The sequence below is a fragment of the Protomyctophum parallelum genome (genome assembly GCF_964188405.1).
Source record: "Protomyctophum parallelum genome assembly, chromosome: 1".
NCBI classification, from domain to species: Eukaryota; Metazoa; Chordata; class Actinopteri; order Myctophiformes; family Myctophidae; genus Protomyctophum; species Protomyctophum parallelum.
The window spans coordinates 65738919-65759372 of NC_139697.1; the positions used below are offsets into that span (position 1 = coordinate 65738919).

The 20454-nt window shown below is 39.4% G+C and overlaps 3 protein-coding genes across 3 annotated transcripts; 1 reads left to right on the forward strand and 2 right to left on the reverse strand.

The window, feature by feature from the left end:
• Positions 1–4409: 4409 nt before the first annotated feature.
• On the forward strand, positions 4410–9356 carry LOC310859696 (claudin-15-like; the record flags this gene model as incomplete). Its single annotated transcript, XM_083766382.1, has 5 exons — positions 4410–4675; positions 7211–7375; positions 8270–8351; positions 8984–9094; positions 9251–9356. Exons 1-5 carry the CDS (start codon positions 4459–4461, stop codon positions 9354–9356), a joined length of 681 nt encoding a protein of 226 aa, XP_083622508.1. The 5' UTR covers positions 4410–4458.
• A 989-nt stretch (positions 9357–10345) lies between these two features.
• On the reverse strand, positions 10346–14234 carry sat2b (spermidine/spermine N1-acetyltransferase family member 2b). Its single transcript, XM_083768439.1, has 6 exons — positions 14087–14234; positions 13937–13988; positions 12506–12589; positions 11721–11822; positions 11493–11533; positions 10346–11199 (listed from the first exon to the last, which is right to left on the reverse strand). Exons 1-6 carry the CDS (start codon positions 14147–14149, stop codon positions 11020–11022), a joined length of 522 nt encoding a protein of 173 aa, XP_083624565.1. The 5' UTR covers positions 14150–14234; the 3' UTR covers positions 10346–11019.
• A 200-nt stretch (positions 14235–14434) lies between these two features.
• Positions 14435–20180, reverse strand: taf6 (TAF6 RNA polymerase II, TATA box binding protein (TBP)-associated factor). Its single transcript, XM_083765179.1, has 15 exons — positions 20015–20180; positions 19080–19237; positions 18863–18949; positions 18453–18606; positions 18288–18344; positions 18039–18158; positions 17837–17952; positions 17039–17116; positions 16806–16907; positions 16519–16701; positions 16321–16395; positions 16110–16235; positions 15756–15929; positions 15379–15570; positions 14435–14948 (listed from the first exon to the last, which is right to left on the reverse strand). Exons 2-15 carry the CDS (start codon positions 19233–19235, stop codon positions 14664–14666), a joined length of 1905 nt encoding a protein of 634 aa, XP_083621305.1. The 5' UTR covers positions 19236–19237; positions 20015–20180; the 3' UTR covers positions 14435–14663.
• Between the last annotated feature and the right edge of the window lie 274 nt (positions 20181–20454).

The following is a 20454-nucleotide window of genomic DNA, read 5'->3' on the forward strand; positions in this document are numbered from 1 at the left end:
TTACTGCATGTTTTTGTGAGGGTACCTACCCTAGGGGACACGGGGAGAACATGCAAACTCCACACAGAAAGGCCCTTTCGCCAACCCCGCCTTCGGGTATGGGCACTGATGACGCACCGCCAGCACCCACAGTGCCCCGAGCGGGAATCGAACCCAGGACCTTCTAGCTGTGAGGCGACAGCACTACCAACTGTGCCACCGTGCCCCCTTTTTTCATTGCTTGGTTGTCAAAAAGTGTGGATCCTCATTATGTTTTAAATGGTTATTTTCTGTGGTTAAAATTATGTAATTATCCATAGATATGTAAAAAGTATGAAAAACATTATGTAATTATGTATTAAAAAAATATGTAATTATCCATAGATATATAAAAAGGCCTGAATTAAAAGTAGGTGCAGTGATTTCATGTCGGAGCTACTGTCAGAAGTCAACTTTATTAATTAATATAGAGGTATACATGCTGAACTGTAACACCTTGCCTCAGTTTGGGGTTGACTTTACCTTTAAGTAGCGAGGTCAATGCGGACAACGACAATAGACATATTGATTGACTGTGAGAAGGCAGGGCAAATAAAATATTAACAGACAAAAGATTATGGGTTAGAGCTGAATGTTTGTCTTATACTTTAAGTACATGATAGAACTTTGAACCGTTCTTACCGGCTGTCTATACTGAATTCACGTTTGATCAAATACTATTCTGTAACTTGCTGAGTTGTAAGTATATTGTAAAAAAAAAAAAAAAAAAGAATCACGTGACTTCAATAAAGGAATCATATTCATCAACTCTGAAAATAATTTAAACAGAGTTTATGTTTTCAGCAAAAGGTTTCACAAAGAACATTGTTAAATCCATACCCACAAATGGTGAATGTGCTTAAACAGAGCAAAATAAAGCATCCTTTGTTTCACTTCGACTTGTTAATGTGTAACCACTACTAATATAGACACTTTCTATCTGCAATAAATCACTGTTTTTTTTTTCAAGCTAATTGTGATATTTGCTTTGCCCAATGCTCAGTATTTACTGACAGACCTTAAAATGACCTCCTAAAACCATATGCTACCAATTCTACACCTGCAGATACATGCAGGAATGTGAACTTTAAAAAGAGCAAGACACACACACACACACACGCGCACGCACGCACGCACGCACACACACACACACACACACACACACACACACACACACACACACACACACACACACACACACACACACACACACACACACACACACACACACACACACACACACACACACACACACACACACACACACACACACACACACACACACACACTAGAGTAGACCTACATCACCATAAGGGTCTGTCTCCAGACAAGGTGATTAGAACATCACTACACTACTGTATTTATCTAGTATAATGTGATGCGATGCCATTCAACAGTAGAAACAGTGCATTATATACGTATATATGTACTTACGTACTATACTGTACAATGCCACAGTAGCTTGCTGGTGCATGCAAGGTCACCACTTTTGGGCGGGAATAGCAGACTTATAATGAAGCTGCGGCCTACAAATTCAATGTTTCAATTAGTCCCGGTTGAGTGCGTGAGAAAAAAAATCTGAGAGTCACTTCTCACACTCATAAAATGTATGTCTGATACAGAAGCCGAGCATACAGCTCCGAGCAGAGGCAATCACTATTTAGTTTGCTAATAATTAATAGAATATTCCATTTGAGATGAATGGGATCATTGAGGTTGTAGCACTTTTCCTAGGTTTTGCAGGCTGGATAATGGTTAGTATATCATTACAAGATCAGTATTGGAAAGAATCCACAACGGAGGGCAGTGTGATTACAACCTCAACAATCTATGAAAATCTCTGGATGTCTTGTGCTGATGACTCAACAGGGATCTATAATTGTCGTGATTTCCCATCACTTTTTGCACTCCCAGGTAAGTAACACTGGTATAGGGCTGCATAATTATGACTGAAATGATAATCCTGATTTAAATGAATATTGCTATCAGTATTAATAATGAAGGACATGTGATTTTATAATCATTTGAATATAATCATTGTTCACTGTGGTTCTTGGTGTAATGTCTCTGGTCAAATAGAACAGTATGTCAATTGTCTCTGTGATTTTATTGTTCGTCCATAAGAGGATGGGGAGATGTGTTGTACAGTGTTCTGGTTATGAATCAGAAGATGAGGGCAAGATGCAACAGCTGACAAAATATGTTTGATGTTTGAATTAATTTTAAGTTTCAGGACAGTATAGAATTGTGAAAGCTAGAATCATAATTTTGTATTACCTTTGAATCATTGTGCAGCCATATTGTGCTGGTATGTTTTATAGAAGTCACTCTCATCTGATACGGTCATATCTAATCTAATATATGTCCTAATATGACAAACTCATGTGCAATGTCCAATTTGGGTATGATTGGATGCTGTGTTCATGATATATGTTGTTTGTTGTGAGAAATAGTCTCAGCCCACACATTTTTTAAGGAAAATGGTATATGATAAATGGTGCATTTATATAGCGCCTTATCCAAGGCACTTCATAGATTGTGCATTACATTCACCCATTCACACACACACACACACACACACACACACACACACACACACACACACACACACACACACACACACACACACACACACACACACACACCTCACACACACACACACACACACACACACACACACACACACACACACACACACACACACACACACACACACACACACACAGTCACACACACACACACACACACACACACACACACACACACACACACACACACACACACACACACACACACACACACACACAGTCACACACACACACACACACACACACACACAAACACACACACACACACACACACACACACACACACACACACACACACATTCATACACTGATGACAGAGGAAACCGTGCAAGCTGCTCATCAGGAGCAATTAGGACACTTCGACACTAACTCTGTAGATGGAGGATCTGTTTGACGGTTATAGTCACTTGACTCACGAGACCATTTGTGCCTCAGTTGTTGGAAACAAGCATGTTTTGGCCTGCACAATATCAGGAGAGAGAACTCATACAGGATAAACAAGTGAAATTGTCATTTCTATCAGTAGTTACATCTATTTATACACTTTTATAGCAATATACTGTAGTTATTGCGACTGCAGGTCGCATTCACTATGAAATCGTGCATTTCCCATCAGTCAGTTGGTCACCCCAGGCAGGTCATGCCTCGTGACATCACGTGGTAATGTCATCAATATAAAGCCCATATATGGAGATCCCTGATCTCATCAATATTGGCCAGAAACTCTACATCTGACCTCAAACCCTTAGATCTCCATATATGGAGCTGACCTGTTCTGACATTCTATATGTTGGATCTGACCTCATCAAATCCTGTACACTCAAGACACGCTCCATATATGGCCAGTAAGGAAATTCATTCCATATGTTGATCTGACCCCTCATGCCAAAGCGCCAGTGCTCGGCCAGCAGTCTGCTGTCAACCAGGCGGATATTTGCTCGCCCAGCAATCTGCTGTCACCCAGGCGGATGCGTGCATGCCTCAGGTGTGCACCCTCAGGCGTCTTACTGGTTATTGTACTGTATATAATGTGGTTTGTCACTTGTTTCCAGTACCTGAATTAGCATGGTTGTGTTCTGGCCCGCCATCTGAAGGCTTAAAAAAGAACAACTTTTACACTTGCACCACCTATAATTTAGCTGCAGCTCACTATAAAGTTTTTGGTAAAAATCATGTAGGTTTTATCTTGATTAGCCATTTTGGATTAAATAATTGGTTTTTGGAGATGGGCTTTGCTTGGAAGAGAAGGTAATGTTGAGTAAGATATACTGTAAGTCAAACTCAATATCATACCTTTATAGACTAATGAAGATAAATCTTTTATGTATACCCAGTAGATAACAAGCAAGACCGCCCATGGTGTGTAATCTATGCTATACATTCAGTGGTGAAAGTACAGACAGACATCAGCCTAAAGAGCCTTGTTAAAGGAGAGTCAGAACGTGAGCGTGACTTACTTCAATTGCTTTGATTTTATTGATGCAGTGTTCAGTAAACATCACAAGGTAACAAATAACCAGTGTGTATAGACGTAGTTGTCAGGTTTGAACATTGGACCTCCTTTCTGTTGTCCCTTAGATAAACACTTAGCAGTCTTTGAAAAGTTTCAATAGATAGGAGAATAAAAGGAAAATGACAAGTGGCCCATTCACAATTAGTCATTGATTTCACAAGTTCCTGTGTCATCAACAGTGGTTTGTGAGATGGATTGCCGAGAATTGGTCCTGAGACCGCGCCACCAACACAAATCCCCTCATTTGTAGACAAAGAGCGCTTGGAGGCAACGTTTATCAATGTGCTTGCATTAGGTTGTTTCTCTCACTGGATAAAAAAAGCAACAAACAAGGATATAATGAATGCGATAGTGGAAGGTTTTGCTCTATTCCTGGGGTTTCTGGGCTGGGTGATGGTTAGTGTCGCCCTTCAGAATTATAATTGGAAAGAATCCTCAGTGGATGGGAACGTTATCACCACCTCAACCATCTATGAAAACCTATGGATGTCCTGCGCAACTGACTCCACTGGGGTTAGCAATTGCCGTGACTTTCCATCTTTGCTTGCCCTTAATGGTATGTGGCTTACAACAGGAATAACTGTTTTGTTTTTTTATAACTTGGCTAATGATGAGGTTTAAGTCCAATCCAGTCACTCAGCTACTCACTAAGGACTTTGTGCACCAAGAGATAACCTTTTCCATTACTCTTACGGTTCTAGCAAATGTACTAGATGAAATGACCAACAGACCATACACCTTGGTGTGTAGTCAGCTTTATTTAAGTTACTGCAACAACTTTATAAAAACTTCTGTGTATGCCATTTGTCAAGAAAGAATGTTTACAGAGGATACAGATTGTCATTGTTTTCAAGAACAAGTGTTAAACGTACAGTATAGCTCATATTTGATGCTTTAGTTCAACGAATCAAATTCCACTATGAAAAGCGCTATCCTTAAGTGTCCTGTCTCTCTCAGTTGTTGCCAATGAACATCACCTTAGCTTACCTGTAAACCGCCCTATCAGATTTCTACTGTCCTATAATCTATTATAATCTCAAGTGAATTTGGGCAATACAAGATATGAAGATGGGTATTATAAAATACTCTTAGATAAGATAAGCATATCACCTCACCTAAATTCTGCTAAATCTACACATCATAAAACTATAAAACACTTTGAAGAGAGTTGCATGTAAAAACAGATTGCATTGCAAGTTGTATTGTTTATGTTGTTATTGACGCCTTAAACTCGTTGTACGGGAGCCTAATTGGCATCTGGTTTGGTCTATATTGAGGTGAGGGTGCACTGGTCATAAAACATTAATTACCGTAATTGGATTGGCTAATGCCCAAGCGGTGCAGTAGAAGAATTAAGCCTAATGTATAAGTGTCAATCAGAGAAGTTAATCGATTTACAACTGAAAACCAGTTTGACATGATCATTCATGCAGTAACTTGTAGCCTGTAACAGAAAATGTCGCATTGGGAATTCTGAATGATTTCGGAGAGATAAACCTGACAGAGCTGAATATGATGGGTATATAAGTCAATGTAGCTGAAGTGCTGCTGATGTCATTGTGTCACACATTTTCCTAAAACAATAATGTGAACCAGGCTATATATAGAGTTAATGTTCAGAAACGAGATTAGCAGATCTACCAAAAGTAAACAAATCTTACATTTTTTGTCAAGAGAGCATCAAGAGCATTTCAGTTGAAAATGTGCTATTTCCGCCATGTAATGCGGCTGTGTGACTGTGTAGATTAGCTTTAAATGGTGATCAAATGATGTGCTCTTATTTGGACCTTATTTCCCCAATTCCCCCATGTATTGACAGAGGGCTATATATGGCACAACAGGTCCCATTAGTAATACGTTAGTTATTAATACTATTAATAATGTTTGGCAATTTCACATAACCGTTGCAGGAGCTGCAGGACATAATTCAACTTTCCGCTACTAATCCACTTTAACAACTGTTTCACAGCTTGCGGTTGATACTAGGAAATGCAAGCAAGGATAACATTAGGGTTTGGTCACTTTCAAAATAAATGCTTCTCCTTTTACAGGGGTACACATAGGTACTGTAGGCTAAATATGTTTAAAAATAGTTGTCCACTTCTGGTTTAAACCAAACCTGCTTTAGATGTACATTTTTAAGTGCTCAAACGAAACATAAAAAGCACTATTTTGATCATGATGGCCTTCACATTGACTCTGGATCTGTAGTTTAGAATATAAACATCCTTTCACCCACATGGGTAGAAGGATCTTTAGCCTATATTTATACTGTTTTATATTGTAAATCCTAATGAGTAGGTTAGAGGTGCGGCAATGTGCATGCACATTGACATACTGTACACAGCAGGACCCACAGCTCTGGACACACCTGAGACTAACACACCCATGTGTGAATGAGTGAGTTAGTTTTTAGTTAAACTCACAACCCGCTGGACGAATCAGTATCAAACTTGTCATGCAGGCAGACAGTAGGCTAACAGTGCACCTAGACAGCACGATGCCTGGTGGGTGGAAATGACACTCACACGCAGCTGCAACTTGGCGCATCGGCAAAAGTTTCAGTTTTTTGCCGACGCGTCAAGTTGCAGCCACACACAAGCATAATTTTCATCCACCAGCTGCTTAAAAACCCGGAAGAGACGCATGCTCTAGGCGGCATGTTGCCGCTTCATTCCGCTACTGTCTGGGAGCACTATAAGAAAGACAATTTTTACAAATTGGCCACTGGCTATACCAGTCCAGTCCACTTGGCCTTGAACCGTTGGTCATACAATCAAAATGTCTCCCTGGATTCCTAGGATCATGATGAACTCGATCCCCATATACTGTAGGTCACAGCCATTTCCAACATCTAAAAACTATAACACAAAAAACTTGAAAAAAGGTATGAGAATCTGATCAGATATGGATCCATTACAGTATGGATCCATTACAATATTGTTTGTTATACTGGAGCTTGCTGGCCTTTTCCTCATGTTGCACATTCTAAGAGATATTCTAGATATAAAACAACTATTCCGTAAATTTGATCTATATCATTGTTTATACATTGTTTTTAATTGTATTCATTCATGTTTCCTGCTCCCAGGGTATATACAGGCTTCCCGTGCACTGATGATTGCATCGATTGTGTTTGGAACGTTTGGCATTGCAGCTACTCTCATAGGAATGCAGTGTTCCAAGATAGGAGGGGAGAACTACATCATGAAGCGGAGGGTGGCTGGAATTGGAGGAGTGTTCTTCGTCCTACAGGGTAAATTCATAATATTAGATAATAAAGTGACCATGTAATCCTCAGAAAGGAATTCATTTTAAACTACAATGGAAACTTGGAATTAATGGGATAAACAGCACTTCATTGAGTTACATAATATATGGGCAGCAGTGGTTCAGGGGTAGAGTGGCCGGATGGGAACAGTAGTTTCGCAGTTCGATCCAGGGCTCCCCCAGAGTTAGTGTTGAAGTGTCCTTGGGCAAGACCCTAAACCCCTAATTGCTTCTGATGTGCAGGTTGCACCTGCTGATGTGAATGGTTGATTATACAACAGGTCGTTTCGAGAAAGCAATCTGATTGGTTGAAGTAGTCATCTAGCCGTGCTTAGACAAGCATAAACTAATCAAAACATAAAAATCACACCCGTGTGAACTGAGTGGTGCAACTCCCCTCTCCCATTTCCCACTTTTTTTTAGGGTAACTGTAGTACAATCGCAATATTACACTTGAGGGTCGTGCATTGCAGCAATAAGCAATATTGCTTAAATCTATGTAAAGGCAAGTGCTTTGATAAAAGCACTATGTAAATGCACCATTTAATATAAGTATTTAAAATAATTAATATTAACAAAAAAGCAGATGTGATTGGCTTAGCATAACGGGAATGCCTCATGGGACACCTGTCAAAATTTGATGGAATTGGTGCCAAAATGTGTAAGTAGGTTAATGTATCTATTAACTTACTCAAGTAGGTTTTACTGACAGAGGAAAGATGATAAGGGGACAGAGCCTGGACGCTATTCACCGAAATGTACTCACAATGCATGCTGCATTCAGCAAAAGAAAGAATGAATATCGTCATATCGCCAAACGGCTATTGATCCCCAAATGGGTATGGACTAGTATTATTAATGTGTTTGCTTTATGCTGCAGGACTATGCACAATGATTGCTGTGTCTTGGTATGCAGCCAACATAACACAGGAGTTCTTTGATGAATTCTATCCAGGGACAAAGTAAGTCAAGTCAAACTGAACCAGCTTTTCTTTAAGTGATTAATGTATACATTTTCATAGTATGTGCAGTATGTTGATTGCATATTCTGTCACGCCTCGCTCCTCTGCCTTTGTATTTGAGCATTGACTTAGGTCCAAACCACTGGACTAATATGTGGCTTGACCTTAATGGTTATGTGGTTGTTTTATGTTCAGTATTTTGCCATGTCTTGTTCTGTTTGGTTTTCTGTTACCCGGTTGGTTTTGTGTATCTTATTTTGTAGTATGGTCCCTAGTGTTTCCTGTCTGCCTAGTTGCTGTTCCCTACCTTGTCTCACCTACCTTGTGACGTATCAGTGTTTTCACCTGTGTCCTCTTTGTCCTGTTAGCCTATCCTGTGTTTGATTGTATTTTGAGTTCACCTGTGTCTAGTTAGTCTTTGTCTATTTATATACCCCAGTTTGTTCAGTCCCTTGTCAGTTCGTCATTCCATGTCAGCGTGTTTACTGTGTCCTTGTTTTGCCTGCCCCATTTTATGGGAAGTTTAAGTTTATAATTTAATAAACATCCTGAACTTTGAATCTTGCCTTTTGGTCGTACTGCTTTTGGGTCCTCTGATCGCACCCTGACATATTCTTTCAATCATATTGCAGGTATGAGATTGGCGAGGGCCTGTATATAGGCTGGGCTTCAGCTACGCTTGCGCTTTGTGGCGGTTCATGTCTGATGTGTGGTTGTCAACTGGGCACATCTACTGAGAAAATGTGAGTATCTATTCTACATTGTTTACTCTGAATCAGACAGTCACACACACACACACACACGCATGTATATATAAATAATCTATTTATTAACTGTTGTACTTCTTCTACCCCCCCCCCCCCCCCCCCCCCCTGAATGGTACAAATGCTCTGCTTTAGACCGTATCCTTACCAACCACCAACAAGAGGAATTGTGCACTCTGCTGTGCCAACTCAGTCTGTATTCTCTGTACCCAGCCACTATGGAAGAAATGCCTATGTCTAAGAGGAACAACAACTCAGCCTGTAGTCTCTGTAACTACTATGGAAGAAATGTCTCAAGGGTATCCGGAATGCTCGCCTTAAAACACGCTTTCCCTCGTTTTTTTCCCGCCAACCTCACGCTGACCGCTCGGTGGGGTGGTTCTTTTTGTTTTACTGAGAATAATGTTAGAAATAAGTTTAGGGTTAGACATAGTTTTACTGAGGTTAAGTTTAGGAATATGGTTAGGTTTTGGCACCATGATTTTACTGAGGTTAAGGTTACAATTAAGCATTTAAGCATAATTTACTTCGGTTACGTTTAGGAATACCAGGCAAAGTAATTCTGCCGGCTGTGACTGTGTTTGAGGCGAGCTTTCCAGTATTACCGTATTTCTAAGTGGGTTATGCAAGGTAAGGGTTGGGTTAAGATTAGGTAATTTTCTAAGAGAACATTGAAGTTCAGGAATTATTTGTTCTTGCACTTTGTAGGGGCGATATACCTAAATGGAAAATTTGTGAACACTTTTACTGCAAGGGATGAGAAAATAATTAGCAAAAAGATGAGAAAATAAATTAAAATTAAATAGCACAAGATTGGGGGCAAAATGCATTTATAAAATAAATAATCTTTGTATTATATTTGATTGATTTTCTAAATAAGAGAGCAATGTTCTACACATGAATTTGATAATTGATGATTAAAAAAGAAAATAAATAGTTATATTCCCCTGGATTCTTCTGCACCGTATCTGGTGGAATTCTGAAAATGTATTTCTCGTAATAATCAAATACATTATATTATGCTATAAGAAACAAAATACGATTATCCATAATACTGTCGAAGGGTTGAAGGCAACATGCATTTCAGATAGGTCATAAGTATTCTTTTGTATTTTCATGCATTTTATACTATATTTTGTGTGATCTGAATCACTTGTTTTTAAACTTTTTTTAATGACTACAATTCAGTGTATACAGCACATTATTGATTAATCAACAACATATTCAAGAAACAATTTGAACACTTTAATCAATGGTGTAAAATATAATTATAACAGTGACAACATGAACATACAACAAATGTTTATGTTGAAAGAAAACACTGCTTTTTAAATCTTGCATTTCAGCTACTTTTGTCAAGGATCTATTGAAAATTCTTAGCTAATCACTGACGGATATTTTTGACAAGATAAATATTAATCATTAACTATGCAATCCATTTATTTATATTTAATGACTGTTTGAAAACGTATGTATGTAAAATAAAATATTTGTCACTTTGATTTTGGTGCCTGACTGCCTGTCTATTTTCAAACCAATCACAGTTACATGAATTAATGTGTGCTAGTCAGCAAAAATCTTACTATCACTCATTGTACATACTTCACATTGTAACTGCTAGATGTAAACTTTGACTGTCAATACCATCAAGGTGACCAGTGTCACAGATGTTAATAAGTTTGTCCTTACAGCTGGTTGCAAAAGAAAAGTGAAATAAAATAACAGTCTGCAAGGACCTTAAATGACAAATAAGTTACTTCAAACACTGAAGGAATTAAAGAATCTGCATCATGTAATAAATAGACTATTACATTATGCACAGGCCCTTTGGTTAATCCAATTGTTTGAATGCATTATTCAGGCTTATGGTATATTGGACATGTAAGATAAAAGCAGTAAACCTTCTAATCTTTTGGAGCTTCGTTTGCTAATCTGTCCAGAGCATCTCCGTCAAAACGAAGAAAGTGCCAACCTTCACTGGCAGTCAGGTCCTGAGCTCCCTTTGCAACATAGAAGTCTAAAGATGGAGTGTTCCAATCTAAGACTGATAACTGTAGCCTCACACACCGTTTCTCTTTACCCACCTAAGTAAAGAAAATTATACATAATATTAACATTGCTGTCAGGCAGAAGACTTGCATCTCCATATTTCAACTTGTGTTTTTTGTAAATTCATTCTCTACTTTGTCATACAATGCAAAAGTAGGGGGGGGGGGGGGGAATCTATGGATTATATACATACATGCTCACAGTGTGTCGTGATGCAACGCATTGTGAGGTTGCTATTTAAAATAATTAAGTTAAAGTGTTTAGGTCTGTCAGTGGGTTGTATAATTATTTAGCCAATGAAAAGTATTAACAAGAGCTTGTGACTCACCTGTGCTACTTTGCTCATTAAACCCTTGCCAATGCCATTACCTGTTACAGAAAAAGAAAACATGAACATAAAGTTGAAACGACTTTTAATAGTTGTTTAATAATGTTATTTACAACAGGGGGAAACATGTCATCTAGAGTCAACATATTCTTTTCAACTTTAGAATGTGAAGTAGACTGTCAACCACAAAACTATGATGAGGGGAAATACTGCTAAAATAACGTTTACCTCGGAAATCAGGCATCACATAGAGGTCTTCCATGAACACTGAAGGTCCCTTCCATGTACTGTAAGAGTAAAAGTAAAGGGCATACCCGACGATTGTGTATCCTATGTCATAAAGAAACAATAAAGTGTCAGCAGGGATTAATTATTAATTATTTGCAGTTGGTGAGAGAGTCAAACTACATATTTGACAGACTGATATGGGGGTTTACTCTACTCTTTCCGTGCCCATGACGCCTTTCACAACTTATTTTAAAGTGTCAATCTGTGCCCTTGACGACTTTCACAACTTTTTGTCCTTTCTTTAGTACAGACGACCCTCGATTATTACTAACCATAGGCCGGTGTTGTTTCCGTAGGAGACGATTTAATTTCGCAATGGTGGGCAATCCAAAAATGTCCCCTCCATTCACTCCTGTTATAACCACTATCTTTATCAACGTATTTCTCTGAATCTTTTCTCCATCCGCGCGTGGATTGTCAATTAGGCGATATTTGGACCTCAATGAAAAGTCTTCGGTGCCCCACAGTTAGGATTCTGCAAGCGCCTCGTGTTTCTATGGTGTTTCGAGTGCAGAGGGGGCTGGGCATAGAACACAACTATGTTGTGCGCATGTGCGGCACGGAAAGAGTTTGTATGAGGGCAAGATGTGGCCTGCCAGCTGCCACTTCCTCATCCCTAAACTAAAAGGTCTGTCCCACTGAATCTTCCAAACATCTCCATGTACTGATAAAAATGGGTAGACTTGAAAACATTTGTTCCATAATATTCCAGAATCACATTTTACCTTCTTTGGACTTGAGGTCCTCAGTTACTTCAGCGACAAGGCATTCAAAGAAGGGATTTGGCCCAAACCCATCACGCTCCAATTCTAAGGCATAGCAAAAAGACAATCACATGAATTAGTTTCCTCTTTAAAAACTCTCACAGAACTGTCAACACAGTCAATAACAGTCAATAACTCATCTTAGGGTCTATTTAACCAAGGATAAATAGTCAAATCAAATTTGTGGATGAGGTGGCAGGCCTATTGCAGTGGTGCCAGGACAACTGCCTCTTTCCAAACATCAGAAAGACGAGATGATCATGGACTTCTGTAAGCAGAGGTCTACGTCTTACACACCCCTCATCAACGGGGATTCGGGGAACCAGTGGTAAACAGTACAAAAACCTGTCTTGGAGAATGCACCCAGAGGATGTGACAAAGAAAGTGACGCAATGCCTGTACCACCTCAAGCAGCTACAATAATGCAAGGTACCAGAGAAGATCCTTAAAGGGGAAAAAATCTACTGACTGGGTTGTCAAATGATTCCCCGTTCACCTTCATGAACCTTACAGATTTTGGTGACACCTGACCAAAAGGATATGTCTACTAGTGCCACCATTAAGCCACAATTTCCAATTCACATCTGCACACGCAAATTTGCAAAAGTCTATGGGCAGATTGCAATGAAACACGGCTTTTCCTCTAGTGCCACCCTTAGGCCAAAGTTTTCAATTGCATACAAGTTCTCTATCTCTATCTAATTGAGCAGTTGTAAATTAGTGACAAGGTAACATAGCCTGCTACAGCAAACAAAGCAAATACTGAATGACTTATAGGCCTATTTTATTGAAGCTTACTGAAGTTGCTAACGGGCTAATAAGAAATCATGTCTATTGAAACTCCACGTTATGGCTTGATTTAGAATCTGATATTTGATCAATTTTGACAATTTCAATTCCCTGGGGGGAGAACGGCACTGCAGCTGCCCCCTTAGAGCTTCGAACACACAGCATATAAATGCAAAATATAAGGTGTTTACCTTGATGCCCCAAATGTTAGAGGTAAATACCTCTAACAGTCAGGGTAAGTACCTTATATTAGGCTATCTCTCGACATTACAAGATCTACCCATGACATGAACCATGCTCCCCCCCATGCCCAATATAAATTATGCAATTCATCAACTTTATATCAATGCACAGATTTCACCATAGGCTATTTGGTAGCAGCTATTTGGAATATTGATTGATTGATTTGTATTGTTTATTGGTTGACTCGGTGTTTAATTATCGTCAAGCGACCAACATGTGAAGCTAGCAAATCGTTCATTCGACCACCGCAAGGACTTCGGTCATGCTTCAACAATCACATTCGACTCTTCTTTTAGTTAGTCTATAAAGCGCAGGATCTGTCTCTGTAGCGTCCCGTTCATGGTCGCAAGACAAAATTACCTTTATAAGATATCTTCACTTGTTCGGGCATTTTCTCATAAACGGCCAACTCCTGCAATTAACAGACATTATTTATGAAACATTTTAAAAGTGGAACGAAACAAGTGAACATGCTGTGTAGACAGTATGGTTTAGGTAAGCTGGCCTTACCATTATCATCCTTTCTATATGCTTGCAGTCATCTTTTGTTGCAGCACGTACTCTGAAATTCATATTGTCTACAACAAATATATATATATTCCCACAATATTGCCAGTCGTTGCACGCGCAGTTTACAATCTAGATTCTAGATACGCGAACGCAACTACCCACAGCTCTTACCTTAACTTCCGGTGTGATTTTCAAAATATGGGTTCTCATGGCAAATTATAATAAAGCGTTCAGCCCACTACTTTCTCTTTTATAAAGGAGCCACATGCCTCGAATTAAACACAATTCTATACTATTATGCCCAATTAACATAACATTGTAAATTGTATGTTCACACAGAGATCCTTACAAAATCTGATTTATTTTGGAGTAAAAAAAAAAGAAAACAAAATCAGTTAGAATATCACTTGAACCATTACAAATGCCACAGATTAACCTCCCCGTTTTCATTAGGCATGAACATATATACAATATCTGGTAACATCCATGCTTTCTCAGTCATATGGTGTTTGCTTTCAGAAAGTTTATGTGGGAGCAGCTCCAGTAAGGTAAAATTTCTCTGTGGCACTGGACTGTCTCAATGAGGGGACTGCGTGCTGGCTCCAGGAGATTCTGAGCGCTCCATCTTCATTCCTGCTTCTAATGAAGATATGGAGGTGGGAAGCATGGAGCTCTTACTCTCCAAGGATGAGGAGGCAGAAGTGGGTAGAGACACCACTATGTACTTCTGGAGAGGCCGGGACCCCGATAAACCAGGCCCCCCTCCCGGCTCCAGTTTTACCAGTGGTTGCAAAGTGGAAGTGGCACTTTGAACAGTGCTTGTGACTGGGGAGCCTGACTGGGAAGAGCTGAGGGTGATAACCTGAGAGAGTACAAATAAAACAGATATTAAACCATGTTTTAAGACTAGAGTTGGGTTTATTTTAGCTTTTTTTTTTAGTGCTGATTTTATAGAATGCCTCTCCTTATGTAACATTGTGTGTATAATTGGTTTCATAAGATGGTACTTACTAAACTTTAGTTATGATGACTTACAGGTGTCAGTGATATCATGTACTGGATTGGACTGAAACTACTGCATCCAGTGGGCTAATGCGATATTTGTAACACGAGTAATACACATTACATAATGTACCATACCGTATAATACCTACATCCTTAATGGTGTCAAGTCTCTAGCTGCAGCATGCCAAATGTCTAGCACCAAACCAAATATTTAATTATTTTTGCCAACTTCACTATATCCAGTGGTGGTGACCATTTCCTTGAGTAATGGCTGCATCTCAATGTACCTGCTGAGTTGAGGAAGCTCCTGCACTTGTTGCCATGACAATGTATTTTGTTGCAGGGGGAGAAGGCTGAGATGGTGTCCCTGGGCGAGGAGACATGAGGGTGAGGGAGGTGGGAACTTTAATGATGCTAGGAGTGCGAGACCCTGAAGATCCACTCAACCCACTCTGTGACATTGTGAGAGTGGGACGAGGCTGAAAAAAACAGAAAAAAAACAGACAAGTTTGAACTGGTTCACGTGAACAACAGTTTAGTGTACCATTAATGAGCTAACGGTATGGATATACAACAAGAGAGTGTTACATTTACAATGAGTTATTCCCACACTAACAATGTAACAATCCCTTTTCTTTCATGAAGCTTTGAGGGATTCAGGTACCTGTGTGATTGTTAAGGTGGTTCTATTGACTTGGTGAGCTTGTAATGCAGCTTGCGTCCTGGCCTTCACCACATGGGAACAAAGCATGGGTCCTAGGTAACCGTAGTCTGCCCGGTACTGCTCACCATTATCCGGTAAAGGTCGGGTCTTGGCAATAACACTGGCACAATGTTTCTTGAGGGAAAATTAAAAAAAAAGAACCAGTTTTGTTTTAGAATATCGAATATAAGCAATTTTAGAAGATGCAAACAAAGTCTCATCATTCAATTTGCGTTTGTGTGTGTGATATAATATTACAACTTAATCAATTCATACAATAAAATGTCTTTAAAGTCATGGAACTTTTAGTTTTACCAATAAGAGGCTTTGAACATGGTCAGCTCCTATCTTATCAATATTAGACACCACTGGTCCTTCCATCACTGCTTTGATGCGAGCACCCTCTACAGCAAGCCGGGGAAGAATCAATGTCTTAATCACCTACAGAAGATGAAGTCAGATGTTAATGACAACACAAGAAAGACAATAAAATAAAACAAAATAACAAAATAAGAATCACACTCACATCAGATCCAAGTTCAGAAAGTCCTGCTATGCAGCCGTAACGTGTTGTCCACTGGGTTTTTTCATCCAACCAACTCTGAAGGTGAACAGCAACAGATAGTTAGAGAATAGTACAAGCTTGTTTGTAAAAACTAGTGCACTATTATTTATAGCTATAGTATGCTTAGTCTGTACTGTAACATGAAAAATCAAAACACACCTTAGTAAAGGTCTTGGTAATGCGCGACTGGATGTTGTTGGTCGTGGTACTGAAGGTTTTACAACTTTGGGCCATGAGGCGAGCAGCAAAGTCCCTTAGTGCCCAGTGATTGTCAACATCAGGCCTCAAACACAGCTGCTTACTCACAATACACGTCACCACAGCTGGAATCAGCTCATGTAACTACACAAAAGTCATAGAGGGGGAGGAAAAAACACAATATTGTTGAAATAATTTTTCTCTCTAGTGTAAAAAATGAATTTTGTGTCGTTGTGTCAAATGCTTACATATTTCTCCAGGTATAGTGTGGGGTTGTCCATTAGAGCTTTTACCATTCTCATTAGGTAAATCAGCAGAGCCAGATTGTTTTGTACCACATTTACGCGCACCTTCAAAAAGAGCATTAAGTTAGTACCATCAACAGCAAGATGCCTGGGTACTGTAACTGCTATCAATGTGTCTGTGAAGTCAAACTGTTACACAGATGTTGAAGGAATGGGAATAGATAATTGATGCTCACCCCCTCAGAGATGAATGTGCTGAACCGTGGTAGCATCTGATACAGCCCAGGGTCTGTGGCAATACTCTGCAAAGCCTCCTGAGAAAGACAAAAGAAAACACACGGTTTACTCTCTCTTTTTCTTTTTTTACATGTGTAATAATTCAAAGTAAGCTTTGGAAGGGGCAATATCAACCTTTTCAGGATTGGCCAAGCCAATTTGTAACTGTACACTACTTGACAAACCAATGTGATAACAGTCAGTAATTATATTATTATTATTATTATATTTGTTATGCTGCATTCACACTAGCAGCGACAAATCGACAGGCTAGGTCATTTTCGTGTAAACCAGCAACATGAAGATACAAACTGAGACCTGAAACATGTCAGTGTGTGACGAGCTACAAAAGTTACATTAAAAAGGTGAGCTGGCTTCTTTCAGCGCTCCAATCATGCAGTGAAGATTTTGTTTGTTATTTTTTCCACTCCCCTTCTCTCTCCACGCAATTCCTGCTTATTGTTCCTGCTTAGGGAAGAACAAATCCTTTCCCCGAGCCACTTCCCAGTACTTTTTAACCCAACTTAGCCTTTAAAAATGTCTTCATTCCCACAGACGCCCGCTTGATGACGTCAATATGATGAGCAACAAGCTCGTTGTTGACAACTTGCCGACAGTGTAGTTGACTACATTTTTTACGCTGCTAGTGTGAACACAGCATATGGCTTAATTTATACTCGACAAAAATACATGGTTTTGTCATGTGACAAGCTATAATTAAGCCTTACGGATCCTATAATATGGGAGGCACAACTTACAGCCCTTTTGGCTTCACATGAGCCAACACAGGCCTCTGTGATTTCCTTGTAGTAGAGCTGCTGTTCCACAGATAGTTCATGAGTGCTGCGTGGCTTCATCCTCATCTTGTCTTTTCCTGAAAGATAGAGATTAAGGGGATTTGGAAATAACTCTCTTGTGGGCGATTGCAATGTACTGTGCTATAAAATATAAGATGCTTACCTTTGCCCTCTGCAGAGGTTGCCCCCTGTCCCTTGTTTTGAAGGGGTCCTTCATCCTCCTGACCTGGCTTGGCAACTTTCAGGGGTTCTGTAGACTCAGCCTTTTGCTGCTCTTTTGGTGCTACAAATAAGAGTAATTGAGAGAGTATTTATATTTTAATCCATTTAATAGAAGCATGTTTGATTTTGCATTAACATTTTACTGTGTTTTTTCTGATAGGTTAAAATACAAAGCAGGCTGAGCTCTCACCTGGAGGTGGATTTTCTGGAATAGCAGGCTGCACACCCTCAATACTTAACCAATGTGCTGCACATTAAAACGAAAATAGATGGGATGTTTTAGTTCAGACTACACACATTGAAAAGCAGAATAAGGAATATAACTGATGACATGCAACATTATTTAATGTATTACCTTTAAGAGAAACGTCTAGTGGAACTCTGGGGAGGGGCGTGTTGATGATGTCACTGAGGTCCACTTCCTTTTCCTCATAGAAATGAAGCTCCCTTCCACCACCACTTGCAAAGCGAAAGGGAATGAACTCCTGGGACTGGAACCCATAAAGGGGCTATAGAAATAGTTGGAGTTATTAAAATAAGACACTTATTTGGGAACTGGACAAATGCCTCATTTAATTATTTCATAAACAAAGGCCAGGACAGCCCTGAAAGTATTTATTGCACAGTGCAATAATACAAATATATATATTTTTGGAGGATTCACCATGTGCACTTATTTTCAATAGATGCCATCCATGAAGTACAATTGCAAAAGTACAATCGGAATCAAACGTATTTAGGAGTTCAAATGGCAAAGGCACTCACCTCCACATTTCTCAGTTTCAGAGCATTGTCAATGTCATTGGTTGTCAATTTACGTCTCTTTCCATGGTGCATAAACTTCAGAGCATCCTGTAGACAGGGAGAAAATATACTACATTTCCAAGGGATGGGATTGCTTACCGTAATTTGTCAACAAATGCACTATAAAATTCAAAACAGATTCACAAACATTTACCTGCCAGAATCCACTGACCCTTACCTGAAATATTTCCTTTATTCTGAAGCTGGCCTCTTCACTTAGGGCTGCAGAGCTTTCCTCCTGCATCTGCCCCACTCCAATAGACTCAGCAATTGCCTTCATGGATTCTGTAGGCAGGACTACGGAGCACTTGTTCTGCCGCCGCTCCTCTGCCATGGCTGTTGAAACACACAACCCAATGAACACCATAGGCCAGATCCCTCCCAAAATTACAATCACATAATACTGGCAGTTAGGCTATTATTGTAATTTAGACCTTATTAGAAACACTGTGCTTAAGCCCATTGAGAAGTTGAGCATACTTGTCACAGTTCATTTAAACTAGATTCCTGGCTCCCTGTCATACCAGCAACTCTCAACAGTACATTTCTGAACTACTCTTCCCTAAAGCCACAGCACAGCTTGAGGTGATGAGGTCCTCAGACAACCGTTGCAAGTTATGAGGGTAAAAGATCACCGTTTACCATTAAAGATCCTATGCGTGTCCGAGGAGAACAATCACCTTAAGGTGTATTTTTGTAAGCACATCTATATAGTATCTAAGCAAGTAATCTCTGTAATTATTGTAATTTTATTAGAGATGTAGTATTACCTTTTCCTGTTTTTATAAATATAATTATCTTTATAAAGTGTGTATGGCGCTATATCAAACTTTATTTACTGTTATGATTACATACAGTCATCACAGATCGACCTATGTAAACAGCAGTCTCATTCAATGCTGGTTTATCACAGCGGTGCATGCATGTTCACGTTGCATTTTGTGTTTATATTAAACTAAATGCAATGTTAGAAACGCACGCATCACTTATTTCATAGTATAGGATTGTTATTCAAAGCATACTACTTTTCATTGGTGTAGCTAGCCAGTTAGCTTGGTTGTGAACTACCTTAGCCTGCAAAGCTAATAACTTAGCCAATGTTATTGTTCTTACCTGTGTACAAGTTGATCTAACGCTATAATCTTTCCGGTTTTTCGCAGGAAATTATATATTAAAAGCATCCACTGTTAGGATTATTTTTTCGAGCTAATTTATCGAGGTAGATATCCATTTCTTGATTTAATTATTCCATGAATCGCAGCTCCGACCTCTTTTTTTGAAATATCGCCATTTTGATTCACGCTAGACTAGTACTACGTAACGCGAGTGCGTCGTTAAGGTCCTAACAGATCAAATTAAATGAATAATAATAATAGATTACTGGGTTACTATTTTTGTAGCATTGAAATAAACGAAGACCATACATTTTACGGGATTTATTTAAATAATTTAATGTCGTGAAAGACCCCCCGGTCGCTTGCTGTGATTTTGCAGTGCCACTGCCTAAGGTCCTGTAGCCCTGGTCCACTGCGAGTCTAGGGCCAAAGGTCCTG